This window comes from Somniosus microcephalus, chromosome 13, assembly GCF_052327205.1.
Source record: "Somniosus microcephalus isolate GS21.2 chromosome 13, FLI_Smic_1.0, whole genome shotgun sequence".
Lineage (NCBI taxonomy): Eukaryota > Metazoa > Chordata > Chondrichthyes > Squaliformes > Somniosidae > Somniosus > Somniosus microcephalus.
In genome coordinates, this window is record NC_140999.1 from 75,950,815 (window position 1) to 75,970,795 (window position 19,981).

General features: G+C 50.9%; 1 protein-coding gene across 1 annotated transcript in view; it reads right to left on the reverse strand.

Moving 5' to 3' along the window:
* Positions 1-521: 521 nt before the first annotated feature.
* The window catches only part of LOC147108426 (disintegrin and metalloproteinase domain-containing protein 10-like), a 176,017-nt gene continuing 156,557 nt past the window's right edge, over positions 522-19,981 (reverse strand). Inside the window, exons 4-5 of the mRNA XM_086004266.1 lie at positions 5,255-5,269; positions 522-769 (exon numbers count right to left, since the gene is read on the reverse strand). Coding sequence (XP_085860392.1) covers positions 522-769; positions 5,255-5,269 — 263 coding nt within the window. The remainder of the gene's footprint in view (positions 770-5,254; positions 5,270-19,981) is intronic.

Here is a 19,981-nt window from a genome sequence, read left to right on the forward strand (position 1 = left end):
GGTCTTAGTTATGCTGTGGACATGTGGGCGGAAGCTCATTTCAGGGCCAAATATGACACCAAGGTTGCGAACAGTGTGGTTCAGCCTCAGACAGCTGTTAGGGTGAGAGATGGAGTCAATGGCAAGGGAACGGAGTTTGTGGCGGGGACCGAAAACAATGGTTTCGGTCTTCCCAATATTTAATTGGAGAAAATTTCTGTTCATCCAGTACTGGATGTCGGACAAGCATTCTGACAATTTAGAGATTGTGGAGGGGTCGAGAGAAGTGGTGGTGAGGTAGAGCTGGGTGCCATCAGCGTACATGTGGAAACTGACGCTGTGTTTTCCGATGATGTCGCCAAGGGTCAGCATGTAGATGAGAAATAGGAGGGGTCAAGGATAGATTCTTGGGGGAACACCAGAGGTAACGATGCGGGAGTGGGAAGAGAAGTTGTTTGCAGGTGATTCTCTGGCTATGAATGGAACCAGGCGTCCCACCCAGCTGGACGATGGTGGTGAGGCGTTGGAGAAGGATGGAATGGTCAACCGTAATCCTTTAAAACACCCACCTTCATCCACTCTGATATGCCTTCAAACTCCTTGGGATCGAAGATGGCATTTTTCAGTTTGGCGATGGGCCCGTCATCATCGACCAAGCGGCACATGTTAAACTTGTCGTAGTAGCCCTGCTTCTTTTTGCAGGGTGAGCCAGGCGGCAGTGTCAACAGGGTGCTGTTGAAATACTGGTGCAGTAAGACAGAGCTGGAACTGGTACATGTCTGTGGATCTCCTAGAATCAGACAGTCCTGGTAAGAATTTAGTTATATAGGAGCAGGAGGAGGCCATTTAGCCCCTTGGGCCGGCTTCGCCATTCAATTAGATCATGGCTGATCTGCACCTCAACTCCATTTACTGGCCATTGCTCCATAACCCTTGATACCTTTACCCAACAAAAGTCTAATGATTCCACTCTTGAAAGCTTCAACTGCCCTCCAGCATCCACAGCATTTTGGGGGAGAGAGTTCCAGATTTCTCCTCATTGCGTTCGCAGCATACACAGTTTGAGCACTGAATCGAGCAATCAAATTGAGTGATCCAGTTGGGTAGAGGCAGCCTTGTCTCACGTAGTGAGATGACAACAACCTCAGGCACATTCCTCAGTGAATCCGAATCTCAAGTCCAACAGGTTGACTAGGTGATGCGTTTCCTGGGACTGTGAGGTATGTTTTTACATAATTCATTGTTCCATTTTTAGCAATTCCATTCCTAGTTTGACTGTGATGTGATATCTGTGTTTCTTCTAGGTTATCAGAGCATTCGTTGCATTACTGAACTCCACAACAGGTCAGACAGCAGAGCGAGAGAGAGCTGGATGCTGTCCTACAATCCCAGGGTTCAGCTCCCCTCAGTCCCTCACATTTTATACTTTTACAATTTTATACTTTTGGTCGGCTGTTCTGCAAACAGCAGATCAGTTGACCGAATCTTAAAAGTAATGGTTGTAGGTTATCAGTACAGCTAGTCAGGGCGGTTCCAGGAAACCAGATGCTTTATTGGGAACATTCATCAGGGCTTCTGAAACTAGCTGCAAACACAGATGCATTTTTTAAAGGCTATGTCACTGTGGAATGGCTTTCCACATAGACTAAACCACCATAGGCAACTAAATGAGTTCCCTCTCTAAACCGTTTAGGAAACTCATTCAATGCCCTGGGGGGGGCGCTAACGGGGGCCCAAACAACTTTTCACCCTGGCGAGGCGCCGCTAACGACTCCCGCTAAATTCAGCGGAAGTTTAGCACCAGCGGTAACTGGTAGCGCCACACTCCGCAGGCGATGACAACATCATCACTGTGCGCAGCGCCCTGTTTTCACCCCGCCTGCAAAATTGGCCCGCCCCCGAATCTGCGCCGGGCGATGACAGCGACCGATTCATTGGCCGGGAACGGAGCGGCAGGAGGCTCGTGGGCCAGTAAGTAAAGGGGAGGTGGCGGGCGGAGGGGAATAAATTGGCCGACTTACTTGTCGTGGCCCGTTGAGTCTTTGAACACGGGGACCATGCCGTGATCTGGCAGCCCCGCAATCCTCTTGTGTGCCGGGCTGCTGGCACAGCACCCCGCTGCCCGGTGGTCCAGGTAGGGCCCTGCAGAGTTGTGGGATTGGGCCCTCCCTTTAATGAGGGGAGGAGCCCTGTGGCAGCGTTACGTGGCCCAGTGCGCAGCGCTGCAGATATTCGGGGTAAGCGCTCCAAGAACCAAGGCGCTTGAATTAATGTTCCACCTCCCTCTTGGGGCACTAAAGCTGAAGTTAGCGATCGCCGGTGCTATTTTTTGCCGGGTGTTAAATTTAGCGCCCAGGTGATGTTAGTGACCCAAAATGGTCGCTGACAAATCTGTCCCCCATTATGCCTAATCTCTGTGGCATGAAATTTATGTAATCTTTAATCTATATTTGATTATATCAGACAGCCATCTATTATCCTTATTCCAGACTTCTAACCTCATAAGTGACCCTATTGCATGTTCCTTATCTATCCTGGGCACCAGTTATTTTTGCTGAGATATTGGGGTTAGAGTTAGGAGATCAGGGTCAGCACTGTCGGGTGGGAGACAGGACGATTTGCCTTTGTAAGCTGCATCATGAGAATCATTCGGGCACTTGCTGTCAGACTACAACCTCAAGTTGCACCAGCCCAGTGCAGTTCCTGAAGAATCATTCCACGTTGACGGAATCTGATGGTTTTCCCAGTGTTACTGTTACATGTAATATGTGACAAAATGGGCAAAGAGTTTCCGATATCTAATTGTTTGTGTGATGCCTTTAAATTGTACATGTGATCAACATTCCCTCTAAGCTGCGCTTTGTTGTGCGTGGTCTGTACAGTTCAATGTGAGGCAGTTCCAGTGGAAAAGCCTGTGAGCGGCCTGCGCGGCCGCACATGCGTGCAGCCAAGCGGGAACATTGCATGTGATTGAATATTATAAACTGTCCCCCACGGCAGCCAGTATAAAGCCTAACATAGACAGTGTCAAGGACATTAGGCTCCCAGAGTGCCAGGGAGAGGTATTGGGGCTGATGTCACTACAATATTTTGAGGATGTAACTGGTAAAATAGATAAGGGAGAACCAGTGGATGTGGTGTATTTGGACTTTCAGAAGGCTTTCGATAAGGTCCCACATAAGAGATTAGCGTGCAAAATTAAGGCACATGGGATTGGGGGCAAGGTATTGACTTGGATAGAGAACTGGTTGGCGGACAGAAAGCAAAGAGTTGGAATAAACGGGTCGTTTTCCGAGTGGCAGGCAGTGACTAGTGGGGTACCGCAAGGATCGGTCCTAGGACCCCAGCTGTTCACAATATATATTAATGATCTGGACGAGGGAATTGGATGTAATATCTCCAAATTTGCAGACGACACAAAGCTGGGTGGGAGGGTAAGCTGTGAGGAGGATGTTGTGAAACTCCAGTACGATTTGGACAGGTTGGGTGATTGGGCAGAAACATGGCAAATGCACTATAATGTGGATAAATGTGAGGTTATCCACTTTGGTGGCAAAAACAGGAAGGCAGATTATTATTTGAATGGCAATAGATTGAGAGAAGGGGAAGTGCAAAGAGACCTGGATGTTATTGTGCACCAGTCGCTGAAGGTAAGCATGCAGGTGCAGCAGGCGGTTAAGAAGGCAAATGGTATGTTGGCCTTCGTAGCAAGAGGGTTCGAGTACAGGAACAAGGATGTCTTGCTACAGTTGTACAGGGCCTTGGTGAGACCGCACCTTGAGTATTGTGTGCAGTTTTGGTCACCTTACTTGAGGAAGGACGTTCTTGCCATGGAGGGAGTGCAGCGAAGATTCACCAGGCTGATACCTGGGATGGCAGGAATGACGTATGAGGAGAGATTGTGTCGATTGGGCTTATACTCACTGGAGTTTAGAAGATTGAGAGGGGATCTCATCGAAACCTATAAAATTCTGTCAGGCCTGGACAGACTAGATGCAGGAAGGATGTTTCTGATGGCTGGGGAGTCCAGAACCAGGGGTCATAGTCTAAGGATAAGGGGTAAGCCATTTAGGACTGAAATGAGGAGGAATTTCTTCACCCAGAGAGTGGTGAACCTGTGGAATTCTCTGCCATAGAGGGCGGTGGAGGCTAGTTCATTAAATATATTCAAGAAAGAGTTGGATATATTTCTTGAGGCTAAAGGGATCAAGGGATATGGGGAAAAGGCAGGGACAGGGTACTGAATTTGGATGATCAGCCATGATCACATTGAATGGCGGAGCAGGCTCGAAGGGCCGAATGGCCTACTCCTGCTCCTATCTTCTATGTTTCTATGTTTCTAGATCTGACTTGATACTTGAGCAAAAGAAATCCCTACTGAATAAAACCCTATTCCACAGCTCAAAGCTGGGCGGGGGGGCGGGGTAGAATTAATGCCACTCCCCCCAGCAGGATCTTTGCCCCTCTGATGAGAATCTTTGTCTCCGTTCGCTTACAGCAATGTTGACTGTACCTAAAGAGTGTGTGTGTGGGGGGTGATGGGGGCAGGGAGAGAAGTACAGATGCTGAACCCGGTTATATTTCAGGCCTGATTGTAATTTGGGACAGGAATCAGGTGGGATGGGGCTGAGGCGGGCGGCAACCCAGGCTGACCTCGACAATGTGAGGCCAGGAGTTTTAAATGACCCCCCACCCCCTCCCCCCAGATCAGTCACTCACCCGGCAGCTGTTTGGTGGGTGAGAACGGGACGTTTGGGGGTAAGGGGCTGTTTTGCCTGAAGGAATGGTCCCCGGCACTCAGGTAAGTCGCGGGGAGGGGGTTTCGAGAGAGCCCGGGGCAGAGACCACAAGCAAAGTCAAATAAAGTTACTGACCTCTTTGGGCCTCTGCAGTTCTGGCTCCTCGGTCCTTCGATTGGCCTTGGCCGGGAAACCATGACGACATCCCCATTCCAGGCATTGGTCAGGTAGCATCCCGCCCCCTGGTGATATCATCAGAGCCCGATCTGCATATTTAAAGGAGGACCCCACCGGGTGTCCCTCCCGTCTGCTCAGGAGAGTGGGACGTCAGTGGGTGAGTCTCCCAGGTGATTTTAACTGCCCCCCTCCCCCCATGGCCCAGTTTCTGCCAAGCAGCTGGGTTAAAATCACCCCTTTCGACTGCCAGTACTTTCAGAGTCTGATGTACACAGAGCATCATTAGGGTTAACCCCACAATTACTCCTTGTCAGAACACACTCTCGACACAGCAACAAGCAGCAGGAGACATCACTCACCTGAGCCTGGTACTGCTGTAACAGAAATAACAACAGAAAAAGCTGGAAACACTCAGCAGATCAGGCAGCATCCTTGGAGAGAGAAACCAGTGTAGTGGCGCTCCTTAGTTTTCAATATGCAGCCACTGAGCTTTAGCTTTGAGGCTTTTAGCAACGAGTAGACGCGTGTCGAAATAAAACGTTCCAAAACGTAACTTTGTCTTTTAACTGTTTACTGTAATACATTTCAAACAGGATTTCAAAGTAAAACACGTTTAAACACGATCAAAAACTGTATTGCTCCACAGCCATCAAAGCTTCTACCTTTCCTAGCCTCGTGGTGCTTGAACTGTAAAAATGGCTGGATATATCATGTGACAAGCTTAAGGACTATACCATTGGAGCAAGAATAAAGGGGGTCTCTCAGACTATACTATTGGAACAAGAAGAGGGGGTTTCTCAATACAATAAGTCAGTCAGTTAAATTAACTATATTATACTAGAATATGCATCAATAATAAACAAATGTACATACATACTGTACCATAATATTTAACCAATATTTTAAGGTATTTTCTTTCTTCTTTACACTTTCTTAAACTTTCATGACTCTTACATTCCGGCCCCTAATTGACTAGGCACATGAAGCATAGCAATTACTCAAACATTCTTAAGAGTGATAAACTAATGAGTTCAACATATTTACAATATAAATGTCCCCTTCCTTTTTTTTTGTTCGGGAACCTTTCACGCTGCTTCTTGTAGCAGGCACAGCTTTGTGATTGGTCTTTCCAGGGTACTGGTCTTGGTTTGCAGACAAACGCGACAAACAACGCCTCTGGAGTCTGGCATGGTCTTAATTATTTTTCCCATCAACCAAGAATTTCTGGGGGCTGAATCATCCACGATTAAGACGATGTCTCCAACAATGAAGTTCCTCTTTACTTTGGACCATTTTTGACGCTCCTGTAGCAGAGGTAAGTATTCTCTTGTCCATCTGGTCCAGAAAAGGTCTGACATATAATGAACTTGCCTCCACTTCCGACGTGCATACAGATCTTCCTTTTTGAAGACTCCCGGGGGCATGACTGGCTGTGTTTTCAACAACAACAGGTGGTTCGGGGTCAGGGCTTCGAGGTCATTGGGATCATCAGATGTCTTAGTTATCGGTCGGTCATTAATGATGGCTTCAACCTCACACAGAACGGTTTGAAGTCCCTCGTCGTCAAGCATTTGCAGCTTCAGTACAGAACTGAGTAGTTTTCTTATGGTGCGTATCTGTCTTTCCCAGACACCTCCGTGGTGGGATGCAGCCGGTGGATTGAAGATCCACTTAATTCCTGTTTGCATCATGGCTTCCTGTATTTTGAGCTGATTCCAACCTTCAATAGCTTCCCGTAGTTCTCTCTCTGCTCTGACAAAATGAGTGCCATTATCAGAACGCATAATGGACACCTGTCCTCTTCTACAGACAAAGCGCCGCAGGGCGTTAATACATGAATCAGTGTCAAGCGTGTCTGCCACCTCAATATGAACTGCTCTGGTGGTCAAACAAGTGAAAAGCACACCATATCTCTTGACAAGGCTCCGTCCTCGCTTTACCTCGAAAGGCCCGAAATAGTCCACCCCTACATTTGTAAATGGGGGCTTGTCTGGTAACAAACGGTCTTCAGGCAGGTCTGCCATTTCTGCTCCCCAGCTTTAGCGTGTAACCGTCTGCAAACAATGCATTCAGAGAGTATTTTTCTTATTACAGAATTAGCTCCTGGAATCCAGTATATTTGTCTGAGCTTCGCAAGCACGTGGTTCCTCCAACTGTGTCCAATACTCTGGTGTATATGCTGAAGAATGAGAGTAGCAACCCGGAGGTCCTTAGAAAGGATAGCAGGATGCTTGGCCTCCTCTGGCATAGCAGATTTGTTTAGTCGCCCTCCCACCCTCAGTACTCCATCTTGGAGTGTAGGGTCCAGCTTGTAGATATGACTACCTTTCTTGATTGCAGTATTTCGCTGTAAAGCTTCGATTTCTTCTGGATATCTTTGTCTCTGACTGAAGCAAACTATCTCCATCTCAGCCTTGGCCAAATCCTCCACGGTCAGTGAATTCTTACCCAATGTGGTCTTGTGCTGGTGCATATACTGCTGTAGAAGCATTCTCTGCTTATCAGGGTTACTTTCAGACTGACTGATAGTGGCTCGATACCTTTTTTTCTTACCGCTCAGGTGTAGCAGCAACTCTTTCAGCTTTAGAAACCATGCAACTGCTTTCCTCAACTGGTGCCATCCTGAGAAATGGTTAACAAGCTTGTTCACTGTGTCAAAGTTCTCTTTCGTAGTTATGAGATTTGCTGTGACTGATCTCTTGACTTCGACGTCGTCTTCAGCAATCTGACTTGGCATATCTGGTCTTTCTGGCCATGATCTCTCTGTTTCCAGCAGATAACTTGGGCCTTGTATCCAAGTTTCGCTCCTCATGAAGTTTTCAGCCTTCAATCCCCGTGAGGCTTGATCTGCTGGGTTAAATGAGGTGTTTACATACCTCCACTGAGATGGTTGTGTAGCTTCTCTAATGGATGAGATTCTATTTGCTACGAAGGTCTTGAAGCATATCTTCTCATTCTCTATATACTTCAGCACCGTCGTGCTATCCGTCCAGAAGACAGATTCTTCTAGTGGGAACTGTAACTCTTTCCGCATCACCTTGGCAACTTTAACTGCAACAACCGCTGCCATCAACTCCAGTCTCGGGATGGTGACCTGCTTCAGCGGAGCCACCCTAGATTTCCCCATGAGGAAGGAACAATGTTTCTGGCCCTGTTGATTTGTCAGCAAGAGGTAAGTAGCCGTGCCATAGCCGTCCTCACTGGCGTCCGAGAAATGATGTAGTTGAGCCGTCTTTGTAACTCCAAAACTCACAGGCTTGATGCATCTGCTGACGTTGAAGCTAGAAAGTTGTTGCAAATCTGTCAACCATCTGAGCCATCTCTGAGCTTGACCTTTTGGGATATCTTCATCCCAGCCTCTCTTGTCTCTACACAGCTCTCGTAGGATCAGCTTCACCGGCAGAATGAGTGGTGCCAGGAATCCAAGAGGGTTGTAGATGGAACTGACCACGGAGAGAATCCCTTGTCTTGTGGATGGTCTTTCGTTCACCATTATTCTGAAGTTGAACGTGTCTGACTCAATGCACCATTGTACACCAAGAGCTCTCTCGATAGGAAGGACATCGTGGCTCAGGTCCAGATCTTTGACTTCAGTGGCTCTTTCCTTTTCTGGGATAGAAGCTAGAACTGCTCTGCTGTTGCTTATCCACTTAGTCAGATGGAATCCTCCATTCAAACACAGAGTTCTAAGGTCTCTTGACAGTGCAATGGCATCGTCTTCTGTTGACACGGACTTCAGACAGTCATCGACGTAAAAGTTTCTGAAGATTGTCTCCACAGTCTCTGATGGTGCCTTGCCTTTGCCATCTTCTGCAGTCTTTCTGAGAGCGTAGCTTGCACAGCTGGGAGATGATGTGGCTCCGAACAAGTGTACGGCCATTCTACATTCCACCATAGCTTGACTAACGTCGCCATCTGGCCACCAAAGGAAACGCAGAAGATCAGCATCTTCATCAGGGACTCTGACTTGGTAGAACATTGATTCTATATCTGACATCATGGCAACGAGCTCTTGTCTAAACCTCGTCAAGACACCAATGAGGGTGTTGGTAAGATCAGGACCTTGAAGCAGCTGGTCGTTCAGTGAAGTTCCTCTGAATGAAGCGGTGCAGTCAAACACTACACGGATCTTTTTCTTCTTTGGGTGATACACACCGTGATGAGGAATGTACCAGACCCTTCCATCTTCTCTGTTCAGCTGTTCCTTGGGCACTTTTACAGCATAGCCTTTCGCTATGATGTTTCTCATGAAGCCTTTGTAGTCCTCGTGAAAGTCGGGGTTCTTGTTCAGCTTTCTCTTTAGACTGATGGCGCGCTGCTCTGCTATGCAGCGATTGTTCGGCATCTTCGCGGTCTGTCTTCTCAGTGGCAAACCAATATGATAGTGGCCATCAATGAACTGTGTAGACCTTGTCATCAAATCCATAAACTGATTGTCTTCTTGTGACATCTCTGTCTTTTCCTCACAGTGTGTTCTGAGAAGTCTGCGTTGAACTGCTGTATCAACAGCTCTTTAATGCTTGCGATAGAGATGCGATTAACTGTGACATTTTGTCGTTCCTCCTTGTTCGACTTGTTGCCATCATCTCTCCTTACCGGTCCATTGACTACCCATCCAAGGGCTGTCCTGACGGCGTAGGGTCCGTCATCCTTGCTGTTTATCACCTGCCATGGCTCCATAGTTTTGTAGGCATTGGTTCCAATTAATAGGCCAATTTCTGCTTCAATGTATGGGAGACGCACCTTTCCCAGGTAAGGCCATCTCTCCACATCCTTCTGCAGGGCTAAGTTCCCTATTTTAACAGGAATCTCCCTCTGTGTGAAAACATTAGGCAGGTCTATGAAGTCCTTCTCTTCAAGTCCACACACTTACACTTCTAAATCTGACAGGATGTAACTTTGCACTGACTTCTCATGACCCATGGTGCGTAATAGGATTTCTGTTCTTCTGCCTCTAATGTTCAGCTGTCGCATGAGTGTTTCTGTGCAGAACGTTGCTGAACTACCTGGATCCATGAAGGCGTAAGTCTCCACAAACTTCTCACTCCTCTTAGACTTGATCTTTACAGGTACGATGGCAAGAATACAATCACTGTCACCGGCCCCAGTGAATCCACAAGTCTCTTGTTGTAGCGACACCAGAGCACTTGAAACAACTTTCTCATCTTTGTTGTTTTCTTCACTCTTCTTAGAGACTTGTTCTTCTTTATGGATATGCAGCAGACTGGGATGTTTCCGAGTGCACTCTCTGCATGTTGTTCTTTGCTTACAGTTTCTACTCAGGAGCCCCTGAGAAAGACATCCAAAACATAGGCCATTGTACTTCAGAAATTCAATTCTGTCTTTATGTGGCTGTGCTTTGATGTCACTGCAGAAATCCAATGTGTGATTCTTCTGGCAGAATAAACATGGCTTCTGAAAGGCATTAGCAGGCGTCACTGTGCTGCTCTTTTTAGAGTCATAGAGTCATAGAGTTATACAGCACAGAAAGAGGCCCTTCGGCCCATCGTGTCTGCGCCGTCCATCAATCCCTGTCCGGTCTAATCCCATTTTCCAGCACTTGGTCCATAGCCTTGTATGCAGTGGCATTTCAAGTGCTCATCCAAATGCTTCTTGAATGTTATGAGGGTTCCTGCCTCTACCACCCTTTCAGGCAGTGAGTTCCAGATTCCAACCACCCTCTGGGTGAAAAAGTTCCTCCTCAAATCCCCTCTAAATCTCCTGCCCCTTACCCTGAATCTATGCCCCCTTGTTATTGACCCCCCAACATGGAGCAAATCTTGAAGCCGGAACGTTTAGACCTGGATCCTCAAGCAGCAGATGCAGCCAATAACTTTGAACACTGGCTGAGCTGTTTCGAAGCCTTCCTGGAGGCCTCCAGCACTACTGTCACTAAAGATGACGCGAAACGGCTTGTCTTGAACTCACGGGTGAGCCACCGAGTCTACTCGATCATCCGAGACGCCACTACTTACGCGGCCGCCATCGCGACGCTAAAGGAACAATACGTGAGGCCTGTTAACGAGGTCTACGCCAGACACCTCCTGGCTACCCGAAAACAGTGCCCCGGGGAATCGGGCGCTGAATATTTACTGGCACTGAGAGTCCTCGGCCGGGGCTGTAATTGCAAAGCGGTGACGGCCAAGGAATGCACAGAAGACCTGATCCGAGACGCCTACGTAGCCGGCATCAGGTCCAACTATACTCGGCAGAGGCTGCTGGAACAGAGGGGGCTCGACCTGCAGAAGACGGTGGCCCTCGCTAACTCGTTAGACGTGGCCCTCCAGAACATGGACGCCTACCCCCCTGACCGGATGGCCACGTGGATGCCACGGGAGCAGCCATCTTGGGACCCGGTAAGGCCACAAGCCGCCAGCAGCCCAACTACAGCTGCAATGACCAGAGGCCAGAAATGCTACTTCTGCGGCCAGGCCAAGCACCCCAGACAGCAATGCCCAGCAAAGGACGCGACCTGCTCCAAATGCGGCAAGAAAGGCCACTACGCGAGAGTGTGCAAGGTGAAATCGACCCCCAATTCCAGCAGCGCCGCGTGTGAACCATACAGGCCGCCATTTTGGACCCCACCAACCACGTGTGAGCCATGCGGGCTGCCATTTTGGACACCACCAGCCGAGGGGGAGCCGCCATCTTGGACACCATCTCGGGACCAGGCCCTCGGCGCGGGCGAATACTACAGCGACCCACCGACCTCGACGATGGCCTCCATCTCCCTGGACCAATCTAGGCCCCATCAACTAGCCAGGTCCATGATGAACGTAAAGGTAAATGGCCATGCCACAAATTGCCTTTTCGACTGCGGAAGCACGGAGAGCTTCATCCACCCCGACACGGTGCGACGCTACTCCCTATCGGTTATGCGCACACGCCACCAGGTCTTTATGGCCTCAAAGTCCCATACGGCGGACGTCGGCGGCTACTGTGTAGCGACTCTGACAGTGAACGGCGTGGAGTACAGAGAGTTTAAATTCCTCGTCCTGCCACAGCCCTGCGCTCCCGTACTGCTAGGATTAGACTTCCAGTGCCATCTGGAGAGCGTCACGATGGCATATGGCGGGCCCCTGCCCCCACTTACAGTCTGCAGCCAGCAGAATTTAAACACGGCGCCGCGCAAAGTATGCAGCCTGTCCACCCTGAAGGTCAAACCCCCCCCGTTGTTTGCTAACCTCGCCAAAGACTGCAAGCCAATTGCTACTAAAAGCAGGCGGTACAGTGCCGGGGATAGGAGCTTTATTAAATCAGAAGTACAAAGACTCCTGAGGGAAGGGATTATCGAGGGCAGCACCAGCCCATGGCGAGCCCAAGTGGTGGTAGTAAAGACCGGCGAAAAACAGCGCCTGGTTATTGATTACAGCCAGACGATCAATCGATACACGCAATTAGACGCATACCCACTTCCCCGCATATCTGAAATGGTCAACCAGATAGCACAATACCGGGTATTCTCGACGATTGATCTGAAGTCGGCATACCACCAGCTCCCCATCAGGCCTGAGGACCGCCAGTACACGGCCTTCGAGGCTGACGGTCGCCTCTACCACTTCCTCCGAGTCCCCTTCGGCGTCACCAATGGGGTCTCGGTCTTCCAAAGGGAGATGGACCGGATGGTTGACCAAAACGCGCTGCAAGCCACCTTCCCCTATCTAGACAACGTCACCATCTGCGGCCATGACCGGCAGGACCACGACGCCAACCTAGAAAAATTCCTCCGTACGGCCCAACGGCTGAATCTGACATACAACAGAGAAAAATGTATGTTCCACACCGCGCGCCTCGCTATTCTTGGCTGCGTGGTGGAAAACGGAGTCATCGGCCCTGACCCCGACCGAATGCGCCCCCTCCTGGAACTACCCCCCCCCCCCACTGCCTAAAAGCCCTGAAGAGATGCCTAGGGTTCTTCTCTTACTACGCCCAGTGGGTGCCCAACTATGCAGACAAAGCCCGGCCCCTCATCAAGTCAACCTCCTTCCCCCTGACGGCAGAGGCCCATGCGGCCTTCACCCTCATAAAAGAGGACATTGCGAAGGCCACAATGCACGCAGTGGATGAGTCCATCCCTTTCCAAGTGGAGAGCGATGCATCCGACTTCGCCCTAGCCGCAACCCTTAACCAGGCAGGGTGACCCGTGGCCTTCTTTTCACGGACCCTCCAGGGCCCCGAAATTCGACACTCCTCAGTCGAGAAGGAGGCCCAGGCAATAGTGGAGGCTGTATGGCACTGGAGGCATTACCTGGCCGGTAAACGTTTCACCCTGCTCACTGACCAACAGTCAGTAGCATTTATGTTTAACAACAGACAAAGGGGGAAAATCAAAAATGATAAGATATTGCGGTGGAGGATCGAGTTATCCACCTACAACTACGATATCTTATACCGGCCCGGGAAACTTAATGAGCCCCCAGACGCCCTATCCCGTGGGACATGTGCCAACGCACAAGTCGATAGGCTACGGACCCTCCACAATGATCTCTGCCACCCGGGGGTCACCAGGTTCTTCCACTTTATTAAAGCTCGCAACCTGCCTTACTCCATCGAGGAGGTCAGGACCATGACCAGGAGCTGCCAGGTCTGCGCCGAATGCAAACTGCATTTTTATAGGCCAGACAGGGCACACCTGATTAAAGCCACCCGCCCCTTCGAACGTCTCAGCGTCGATTTCAAGGGGCCCCTTCCCTCCTCTGACTGTAACACGTACTTCCTCAATATTATTGACGAGTACTCCCGTTTCCCCTTCGCCATCCCCTGCCCGGACATGACCAGCGCCACAGTCATCAGGTGCCTCCACGACCTGTTCGCCATATTTGGCTTCCCCAATTACATCCACAGCGACAGGGGCTTGTCGTTCATGAGCGACGAGCTGCGCCAGTACCTGCTCGAGAATTAGATTTTTCTTCTCCAGCTTGAGTGACGATAGTTGCAAAGCTGCTTCCCTTGGAACCACCTTTCCTGAGAGTCTTTGATTCAGCAGGCTTGGCTTTCACTCTTCCATCAGTAGTTGGGCTGACATCCTGGATGTTTCCGAACAATGGGTCCATAACAATTTTAGCCTGTTTGTCTATGAAATTCACTAAGTCTGCAAACCTGGCTCTACCTTTCCGTCTTTCCATTACCTCAAAGGCTGTTCCTCTCCATTGTTCTCTCATCCTGTAAGGAAGCTTAGAGATGATGATTCTCATAGTCGTAGGATTGTCCATCTCTTCCATGAATTCAACATCCTCCAAGGTGTTGCGACATCCTATGAGAAAAAGAACATATGTGTTCAATGCCTCCCCATCCTCCGATCTGATCTGTGGCCACTTAATAGCTTTTTCAATATATGCAGTGGCTATCTTCAGCTCGTTACCATAGTGCTCCTGAAGCAACTTCCTGGCTTCTATGTATCCCCGGTCCGGTCTCATGTGTTCACAGCTTCTGACCAGGTCTTGTGGTTTACCACTGTTGTACTGTTCCAGGTAGTACAACTTATCACTGCTGCTCTCTGTTTTGGAGTCAATGGCTTGTTCGAAGGATCTGATGAAGAGCTTATACTTTAGTGCGTCGCCTTGGAACACTGGTATGTCTCTTTGAGGGAGTCGAAACAGATTCTGTGTTTTACAAGCATCTCTGTAATTTCGTTCTGATGCTGCATCACTCAGTATAGGCTTCTCTCTGTGTCTTCAGGCCTCTGGTGGTCATCAGCAGGGTCTAGTCTAGACCGTCTGACGTCTGGGGCAGCAGCATGTGCTCCTGTTAGTGGAGAGGCCTCTCTTCCATGCTGTAATGCCAGGAGATGGTCTTCAGACTCTCTTTTAACTCTTGAAGGTGCCCTGGATCCAACTCTGTGTGACACCATTGACTGGCAGTAGTCGTTCATGCCATCCTGTGAGCCTTCATAATCTTCAAACACTCTCAACTTGGCATTTGAGACCGCAATAGCTGTTTTTAGCTCCAGCTGTTCTTTCTTAGCCTTCAGTTGGGCCTGCAGTTGGGCCTGTTGGGCATGTTGTTGGGCCTCTTCCCGTTCAAGAGCTTGCTTTTCCACTAAAGATGCAGCGCGCGCCATCAACGCTGCCCGTTCAACCTCTTCTCTCATGCGCTGCGACGAGCATGTGGTAGAAGCGACTGACCTGTGTCCAGTAACAGAGCTACCTTCTTTTCGATTTTTGCTCAGTCTGGCTGAAATCTCTGAAATACTATCATCTGGTCCGACTTCATCGTCATCTTTATCTTTCTCTGCTGTATCAGCATCTTGACGAATCTTCAACATCCACTGTTCTGTAGCCTTGACATAGTTCTTAATGTTAGATGATTTAAGATCAAACCAGTTGTGCTGGTCAGTGTTTCCCTCATCTTCAGACAAAAGTGCTAATACATCTTCATTGAGCACAGTAAATTCTTCATACAACTTGGAGAAATCATAATGCATTATGTCTTCAACTTTCTCTATATTAGCATTATCTTCCATGAGACTATCAATTACCTTCATTTTTCCAGTTATCTGAGCTAATTTAACCCTCCTTGCACCTATGCTTCTATGTAACTTCTTTTCCATTGCCTTTGGGGTGAGCTTTACTTCCCTCTTTTGGCCAACAATCCTTTGTACAGCCGGGGGAAGCCCCTCACGGCTCCATGAGGTGGCGGCCATTTTACCCGCAGCTCTTATCTAGCTTCTGAATAGAATGAACAAGGCAAGTAACAGTGTTTGTACCTTCGCTTTCTTATATTGCCGTCTGGCTCCGGGACCATTCCTGTATATACGTTCGCCGACAATTCCGTCCTTTCCTTCATAGGGAGTGAGTTTTTGACTAATGTAGTGGTGCTCCGTAGTTTTCAATATGCAGCCACTGAGCTTTAGCTTTGAGGCTTTTAGCAACGAGTAGGCGCGTGTTGAAATAAAACGTTCCAAAGCGTAACTTTGTCTTTTAACTGTTTACTGTAATACATTTCAAACAGGATTTCAAAGTAAAACACGTTTAAACACGGTCAAAAACTGTATTGCTCCACAGCCATCAAAGCTTCTACCTTTCCTAGCCTCATGGTGCTTGAACTGTAAAAATGGCTGGATATATCATGTGACAAGCTTAACGACTATACCATTGGAGCAAGAATAAAGGGGGCCTCTCAGACTATACTATTGGAACAAGAAAAGAGGGGGTTTCTCAATACAATAAGTCAGTCAGGTAAATTAACTATATTATACTAGAATATGCATCAATAATAAACAAATGTACATACATACTGTACCATAATATTTAACCAATATTTTAAGGTATTTTCTTTCTTCTTTACACTTTCTTAAACTTTCATGACTCTTACAACCAGAGTTAACATTTCAGGTCTGTGACCCTTCATCAGGACTGGAAAAAGTTAAAAAAGTAACACATTTTAAGCAGGTGCAGAGACAGGGAAAGGGGGGGGGGAGAGGAAAGAACACAAGGAACAGTCTGTGATAGGGTGGAAGGCAGGATTGGTTAAATGTTACAAATGGGGATGGCAGAATCATCAACCGCTGCCGCCTGAAAAAATGGGGGGGGTTGCAGTCTGAAATTGTTGAACTCAATGTTGAGTCCAGAAGGCTGTAAAGTGCCTAATAGAAAGATGAGATGCTGTTCCTCGAGCTTACGTTGAGCTTTGTTGGAACAGTGCAAGAGGCCAAGGAAGGAGAGGTCAGATTGGGAGCGGAGAATTAAAGTGACAGGCGACCGGAAGCTCAGGGTCACCCTTACGGACGAAACGGAGATGTTCCACAAAGTGGCCACCCAATCTGCATTTGGTCTCTCCGATGTAGAGAGGACCGCATCGTGAGCAGCGAATACAGTATACTAAATTGCAAGAAGTACAAGTAAATCGTTGTTTCACCTGAAAGGAGTGTTTGGGGCCCTGGACAGTGGGAAGGGAGGAGGTAAAAGGGCAGGTGTTGCATCTCCTGCGCTTGCACGGGAAGGGAGGGGGCGTTGGTTGTGATTGAAGAGTGGACCAGGGTGTTGCGGAGGGAGTGGTTCCTTCGGAATGCTGAAAGGGGGGGAGGGGAAGATGTGTTTGAACTATTCTGATGAAGGGTCACAGACCTGAAATGTTAACTCTGTTTCTCTCTCCACAGATACTGCCTGACCTGCTGAGTATCTCCAGCATTTCCTGCTGTTATTTCAGATTGCCAGCATCCACAGTATTTTGCTATTGTACTCTTGTAACAGATCTGACTGATCGACACCACAGTTACTGGGATCCCACCTCTGACAGAACCTCCTCATAGACTTCCCTAGCTTCAGACACCACTCCAGGACAGAGCTGAGATGTCCCAGACAGTATATAAATCCAAAGGCTGGCTCCCAATCTCCAGATAGGTGTGGCTGTTTGATCTGTACAAGTGCACGGAGAGTGTGAGTTGGCACGTGACACCGCCAGTGTTGTAATTGGGCGATTAGCGCAAGGCTATGTTCGGAAAGCCCGGGGTTGGTTTGCTGGACATTTTCCACCGCCTTTAAGCTAATGATAAGATCAGACTCACCAGCTGATTTGAGCTGTCACTTTATATCTTCAATTATAATCCAAAACAGCATCTCTCAGTTAACAAGATCATGTTCACAGCTAGAATGAACAAACCTGGGCACCCATTCCTCCCCCATCCCCACCCCCATTACCTCCCCACCCCTCCCCATCCCCCCATCGCCCTCCTCCTCCCCCTCCCCCTCCCCATCCCCTCCCCATCCCCTCCCCTCCCCATCCCCCTCCCCACCCCCTCCCCATCCCCTACCCCATCCCCACCACCTCCCCACCCCCTCCCCATCCCCCCATCCGCCTCCTCCTCCCCCTCCCCTCCCCATCCCCTCCCCCATCCCCATCCCCACCCCTCCCCCATCCCCACCCCTCCCCTCCCCATCCCCTCCCCCATCCCACCATCCCCCTCCCCCATCACCTCCCCACCCCTCCCCACCCCTCCCCACCCCCTCCCCATCCCCCCAGCCCCCTCCTCCTCCCCCTCCCCCTCCCCACCCCTCCCCACCCCTCCCCCTCCCCATCCCCCCATCCCCTCCCCCTCCCCATCCCCATCCTTTCCCCATCCCATCCCCACCCCTCCCCCTCCCTGTCCCCATCCCCTCCCCATCCCCCATCCCACTCCCCCTCCCCACCCCTCCCCATCACCTCCCCACCCCTCCCCATCCCAACCTCTCCCCCTCCCCTCCCCACCCCTCCCCATCCCTCCCCTCCCCATCCCTCCCCATCCCTCCCCATCACCTCGCCTCCCCCTCCCCCCATCCCCACCCCTCCCCTCCCCATCACCTCCCCTCCCCATCCCCTAGCCCCACCCCTCCCCATCCCCACCCCTCCCCATCCCCTCCCCACCCCATCCCCACCCCATCCTCTCCCCTCCCCATCCTCTCCCCTCCCCATCCCTGCCCCATCCTCTCCTCCCCATCCCCTCCCCACCCCTCCCCATCCCCCACCCTCCCACATCTCCACCCCTCCCCATCCCCACCCCTCCCCCTTGCCCTCTTTATCTCTTCATCCCTTACCTTGTCCCCATCCGTTATCCCCAATTCCTCTCCTCCCATATTTCCCCCCATCTCTTCCCCTCCCACCCCCATCTCTTCCCCTCTCCATCTATTCCCCTCCTACCCACCCATCTCTTCCCCCTCCATCTCTTCCCCTCCCACATCCCCACTCCTCTCCATCCCCACCCCCTCCCCAGCCCTCCCCTCTCCCATCCCCACCCTCCCCCATCCCCATCCTTTCCCCATCCCATCCCCACCCCTCCCCCTCCCTGTCCCCATCCCCTCCCCCATCCCCCCCATCCCACTCCCCCTCCCCCTCCCCACCCCTCCCTCCCCCATCACCTCCCCACCCCTCCCCATCCCCTCCCCATCCCAACCCCTCCCCCTCCCCTCCCCAATCCCCACCCCTCCCCCTCCCCATCCCTCCCCTCCCCATCCCTCCCCCATCACCTCCCCATCCCTCCCCCATCACCTCGCCTCCCCCTCTCCCCATCCCTCCCCTCCCCTCCCCATCACCTCCCCTCCCCATCCCCTAGCCCCACCCCTCCCCATCCCCTCCCCATCCCATCCTCTCCCCTCCCCATCCCCTCCCCTCCCCATCCCCTCCCCACCCTCTCCCCTCCCCATCCCCTCCCCATCCTCTCCCCTCCCCATCCCTGCCCCATCCCCACCCCATCCCCACCCCTCCCCATCCCCACCCCTACCCCCACCCTCCCACATCTCCACCCCTCCCCATCCCCACCCCTCCCCCTTGCCCTCTTTATCTCTTCATCCCTTACCTTGTCCCCATCCGTTATCCCCAATTCCTCCCCTCCCATATTTTCCCCCATCTCTTCCCCTCCCACCCCCATCTCTTCCCCTCTCCATCTATTCCCCTCCCACCAACCCATCTCTTCCCCCTCCATCTCTTCCCCTCCCACATCCCCACTCCTCTCCATCCCCACCCCTCCCCAGCCCCTCCCCTCTCCCATCCCCACCCTCCCCCAACCCCACCCCTCCCCATCCCCTCCCCCATCTCTTCCCCATCCCCATCCCTACCCCTCCCCATCCGTTCACCTCCCACATCCCCACCCCTCTAACCATTCCCAACCCTCCCCCTTGCCCTCTTTGTCTCTTCATCCCTTACCTTGTCCCCATCCGTTCTCCCCTCTTCCCCTCCACCTCCCCATCTCTTCCACTCCCCATCTCTTCCCCCCCATGTCTTCCCCTCCCATCATCCCATCTCTTCCCCTCCACCATCTCCCCCCTCCATCTCTTCCCCTCCCATCTCCCCATCTCTTCCCCTCTACCATCTCTTCTCCCCCCATGTCTTCCCCTCCCATCTCCCCATCTCTTCCCCTCCCCCTATCTTCCCCATGTCTTCCCCTCCCACCCCACCATCTCTTCCCTCTCCATCTCTTCCCTCCTCATCTCTTCCCCTCCCACCCCCATCTCTTCCCTCTCCATCTCTTCCCCTCTCCACCTCTTCCCTCCCCATTTCTTCCCTCTCCACCTCTTCCCTCCTCATCTCTTCCCCTCTTCATCTCTTCCCCATCTCTTCCCCTCTCCATCTCTTCCCTCTCCATCTCTTCCCCTCTCCACCTCTTCCCTCCCAAT